The sequence below is a fragment of the Crocuta crocuta genome, unplaced genomic scaffold (assembly GCF_008692635.1).
Source record: "Crocuta crocuta isolate KB4526 unplaced genomic scaffold, BGI_CrCroc_1.0 scaffold1112, whole genome shotgun sequence".
Lineage (NCBI taxonomy): Eukaryota > Metazoa > Chordata > Mammalia > Carnivora > Hyaenidae > Crocuta > Crocuta crocuta.
The window spans coordinates 129845-134983 of record NW_027527161.1 but is presented as its reverse complement, the minus strand read 5'-3'; the positions used below and the strand labels follow the sequence as shown (position 1 = coordinate 134983).

Genomic DNA, 5139 nt, shown 5'->3' with positions numbered 1-5139 from the left:
TGTTCTAATTACAGAGAGTATTATAAAAATGCTTGGCACATGATCTCTCAATTTTCCTACTCTTAACAGCTATAGGGATGCCTAGGTGGCTCAGTCAGTAAGCATCCGACTTTGGCTCAGGTCATGACCTCACAGTTCAGGAGCTGGAGCCCTGTGTCCAGTTCTGTGATGACAGCTCAGAGTCTGGAGCCTGTGTCAGATTCTGTCTCTCCCTCAAAAATAAACATTAAAAAAATTTTTAAAAATAAGAATAGCTATACAATTACAATTGGTGCCTGGGTGGCTCGGTCAGTTAAATGGCTGACTTCAATCAGGTCATGATCTCGCTGTTCTGGAGTTCAAGCCCTGCATTGGGCTCTGTGCTGACAGCTTATAGCCTGGAGCCTGCTTTGGATTCTGTGTCTTCCTCTCTCTCTGCTCCTCCCCTACTTGCACACGCACACTCTCGGTCTCAAAAATAAACAATAAATTAAAAAAAAATAGCTATACATTGTCTACCTTATCCAAACATAAGGTTATTGCTACTCCCCAGTATATGGTCTCCACCTTTCAGCACTCGTTTTGTCTTAATTCCTTAGGTAATTATACATTTAATACTTACCATCAGTTCTTACTGTTGATATCCTTACTTGTTTTGGTAGTCTAAAAGCCAATTCCTTCTCCGGCACACTGAAGTCCATCTAATACAACTTTCGGTGAGAGGAGAAATATTCTGGATTTCTGCTGTCTAATATACTAGCCACTGGCCACACGTAGCATTGAGCACTTGGCATGTGGTTGGTGCAAGTGAGCAACTGAAGATTTATTTCACTGCAATTAACTAAATCTTAAATTGTTAGTGTGGCTAGTGAAAACCTTGCTTGACAGCATAGCTTTAGATTTCTTCAGGAAGGGCTCGTGCAAATATTCTCTTTTCCTGCCTTCTAGGTTTGAAAATCAGTTTAGTTGGACATAAAATCTTTGGTTTACCCATTCCTTATTTTAAATTTTACTCCCATTTTCTTTTAGCATTAAGCACTGCTGTGAAAGCCTCATGCCTATAATTTTACTTCTTTTATATTCCATAGGCTCTTTTATCTTGACAAAGGACTTTTTCTTTAAAGACCACTCATTTTAATAGAATATCTTGGTGTTTGCTGTTTTGAGTCAATGTTCTCAAATATGCAGAGTGTTGCTTCAGTATACAGTTTTAAAGCTTTTTCAATTTACAGAAAGGTTTTCTGAATTACAGTTTCCAGTATTTGTCCTTTTCCCTTTGGCTTTCTTTTTCAGAGAGTTCAAGCACTGATCTCCTTTGCCTAACATTTTTAAAAAGGTTTTTTAATGTTTATTTATGAGACAGTGGTAGAGAAAGAGAGGGAGACACAGAATCTGAAGCAAGCTCCAGGCTCCAAACTGTCAGCACAGAGCCCAATGAGGGGCTTGAACCCATGAACTGCGAGACCATGACCTGAGCTGAAGTGGGGTGCTTAACTGACTGAGCCACCCAGGTGTCCCTCCTTTGCCTAACGTTTAACATTTCACTTTTGAATATCTTCCTTTTCTTCATTTTCAATTTCCTCCCCTTCTTACATCTTTCTGTTATTTTTAAAAAAAATTTTTTTTGGTAATCTTTATTTATGTTTGACAGACAGACAGAATGTGTTTCAGGGAGGAACAGAGAGAGAGGGAGACACAGAATCTGAAGCAGTCACCAGGCTCTTAGCTGTCAGCACAAAGCCTGATGCCAGGCTTGAACTCACAAATGGTGAGATCATGACCTGGACCAAAGCTGGACGCTTAACTGACTGAGCCACCAGGCGCCCCTTATATCTTTCTTTTAAAGCATCATCTGGGGGCACATTGAGTGGCTCAGTCGGTTAAGCATCTGATTTTAGCTCAGGTCATGATCTCATGGTCCATGAGTTTGAGCCCCACGCGTCAGGCTGTGTGCTGACAGCTCAGAGCCTGGAGCCTGCTTTGGATTCTGTGTCTCTGTCTCTGCCCATCCCATGCTCGTGCTTGGGTCTCTCACTCTCAAAAAAACAAACAAACAAACTGAAAAAAATTAAGCATCATCTATTTTATATACTTGGTCATGTTCTTTATAGTCCAGTCTTCAGTACAGAAATGACTTTCTGCCATTTCTAATGCTTTCCTGTGTTGTCCCCTAATTTGAGTTTTTCTAATTCTGATTTGTTAAGTTTTTATTCAAATTCTAATTAGTTATACTCCAATGTTTTATACCATCTGTATCTTTAGCTCATTCTGAAAGTTTAGTTGTATTAAGTGAGCAAAATGCTTGACATGATTTTACTGCATATACAAATGTTATTCTTTTTCCTTCTTAAAACATCTTTGTGGGGCGCNCTCTCTCTCTCCCAGAAATAAATAAAACATTAAAAAAAATTAAAAAGAAAAAATCTTTGTATAGGATTTGACCTTAGTGCTTCCTTAGTTACATGAATTATTTTTCATGAACTTTAGAATGAGGTGGATACAGGATCATTCTGTTTTGTGTAGTGTTCAAAATCATGACTGCTTTCTAGGATTCCTTGGCTCTGTTCTCAGGTTTAGTCTAGACATGCTCTTTTCCTAGTCCTGATCAATTCTGATTCCACTCCCAGCAGTTTCTCTCCCCAGTGAGGAATACTATGTTAAAAGGGAGCCCTGGCAGGACTGTTTTGAGAGTTCTTAGGGGCCAGTATTGCTCCAAGGCCTTCAGTCCCTTTACCACGCACCCAAAGCACTTACCTAGTACTAGAGAGATCAAATCCCTTCCCAGTCCTAGCTGCTCTTTCCAAATTGGCCACCCCACTTTCCAGTGAATTCTCATTAGCTCTTTTGGGGTTTGCCTGTTCCCAGGTCCATCAAACAACATCCCCAATGCTTCTTTCTTGCTTCCACATAGACCCTGATAGCATGCAGTCCTGTGACTGGTGGTTTGTCCCTATGTGCTTAAGTCTTGGGGTGTGTGGGGATACTTTGTTACTTAATTTGCTTGTAAATGTTGTCCATGGGTTTTGGTTTTGCTATTTCCATTTTTATTTGAGGACTCAGATTAAATAGCTATGCTGTTTTTGCCACCACCTACTCAGAATTCTGAAAATATTAAATTGTATGAACTCATTAGAATTTCATGACCACTTCATAAATTGGTACTATTAGTATGCCCAAGCTAAGAAAGGCTCAATAACTTGTCCAAAATTACATGGCTGGCGAGTTGTAAAACCAAGATTCTAACCTTAATTTCTTAAATTCTAGAGCCTATATTCTTTCTTGCAACATTCATGACAAAAATGATTCATTACATAGAAATATATTTCATACAAAAATTTCAGGAATTTTGTGAAGTGTGAAACACCTCTACTTTAATTCCTGTGTAATAAAACTTAAAGTTTAAGAAATTAGTGAAGTCCTCGAAATTTTCAGCTACAAAATATTATCAAAGCCAAAATCTGCAAGAAAAAAACCTGAAATCCTGGCTCTCAAATTTCAAGGATTCCTGAATGTACTTTTATTAAATAGGTTACACTAATTTAATACTATGAATTAGAGTAGTCCTATGTTATATGCAGGTTCATGAATAGAAAAAGAGGCTTCCTGAAGTCAGCAACCACTAATAACCTACCTGGCCTGCCTTGCACAGGCGGAGATACAAGTACAGGCGGTACAGCATTCTGCGAGGAGCCTGAAGCGGTACTACTAGCTTGGTTAGCTGCTGCACGGCTAGGTAAGACTGGAGCTGGAACATTATTGGCACAGGAAGCAGCACCTGCTGCAGAATTTACCATCACCTGTAAAGGAAGAAAAAAGTTTTAAAAAGTTTAGGGATTTCTCAAACACAGAGAATTCAATCTTTATGTGAACCCAATATAAATAAGGTTATTTGTTTTAGAACACCACAATTACCGTTTAGATATTTAATTTTTAGTTTAGTATTTAATTCAGTATTTTTTAGTATTTTAATTTAGGGGTTTTTTTTGAGTATTTTTCTGAAAAGCTAATACATTAATAGGATTCAAAAATTAAGTATGAAATCGTATACAATGAAATGTGTCCTTCCAACCCCCTATCCTCCATCTGCATAGTTCCCCTCTCCCCAAACAGGTAACCTCTGGGTTTCCAGATAGTGTTACAATTACTTATTACATGTGCGTCCATTTTCCTGTGCTAACATACTTTTTTTTTTTAATAGAAAAGGTACTTTGCTTTTTTCTGTAAGCTTCATGAGTCTGCAATTTGTTTTTCTGATTAAGCCACAGCACTCAATACAGTGCTGTGCAGAGACATGTTCAACAAATATTAACAGACCCTTCTTGAACACGCTGTTCTCAATGCAGTCTCCATTTTCTTACCACCCACTGCTGTGTGGCTGCTACACATTCTGGTCCTCAGAAACCAAATTCAAAGTCACCAGTGGTCTTCATGGCAACAAATACTAGTAGAATCTTGTTAGTCCTTATGTTGCTTGACCTCTTAGCAGCAAGGAACACTTGATTGCTCCTTGAAACATTCTCTTCCTGGGGCTTCCAGAATAATACACTCTCCTACTACCTGCCCCTCCTTGGCTATTCCTTCTTCACCCATTTGCTAAAATTTGGTGATCTACAGGCTCTGTTCTGGATGCTCTTCTCAATCTTTTCCTTTTCCAGGATGATCTTATTCACTCCTATGATTTCAGCTACCTTTTTGATGCCGAGTCTGTGTGCTTTACATTTAAGTTTCAGTAAATGACAGACTTGACAGGTAATTCATATTAATTTGCTTGCTATGTAAGAGGTTCAGAATAAACAGATTAGGAGTAATTGAACTTCAACACAGAGAACCATGTNTCTCATGGCTCATGAGTTCAAACTCCACACTGGGCTCTGTGCTGACAGCTCAGAGCCTGGAGCCTACTTCAGATTCTGTGTCTCCTTCTCTTTCTGCTCCTCCCATGCTCATGCTCATTCTCTCTCTCAAAAATAAATAAACATTAAAAAAAGACTTAATAAGATAAAGGGCAAGGAGAACAAAAAGGAAAAAAGTCATTTCCCCCCAACTGATGGTTTGAGAACACTATTAAGATTACCTTCGGGGGCGGGGGGGGTTCAGTCGGTTCGGCATCCGACTTCGGCTGAGATCATGATCTCATGGTTCATGGGTTCGAGCACCGCT

The 5139-nt window shown here is 39.1% G+C and overlaps 1 protein-coding gene across 1 annotated transcript in view; it reads right to left on the bottom strand.

Moving 5' to 3' along the window:
- Nucleotides 1-5139, bottom strand: part of ALG13 (ALG13 UDP-N-acetylglucosaminyltransferase subunit) — a 62015-nt gene that overhangs the window by 15745 nt on the left and 41131 nt on the right. The window contains exon 24 of the mRNA XM_077763050.1: nt 3611-3776. Within this exon, the coding sequence (XP_077619176.1) occupies nt 3611-3776 (166 nt within the window). The remainder of the gene's footprint in view (nt 1-3610; nt 3777-5139) is intronic.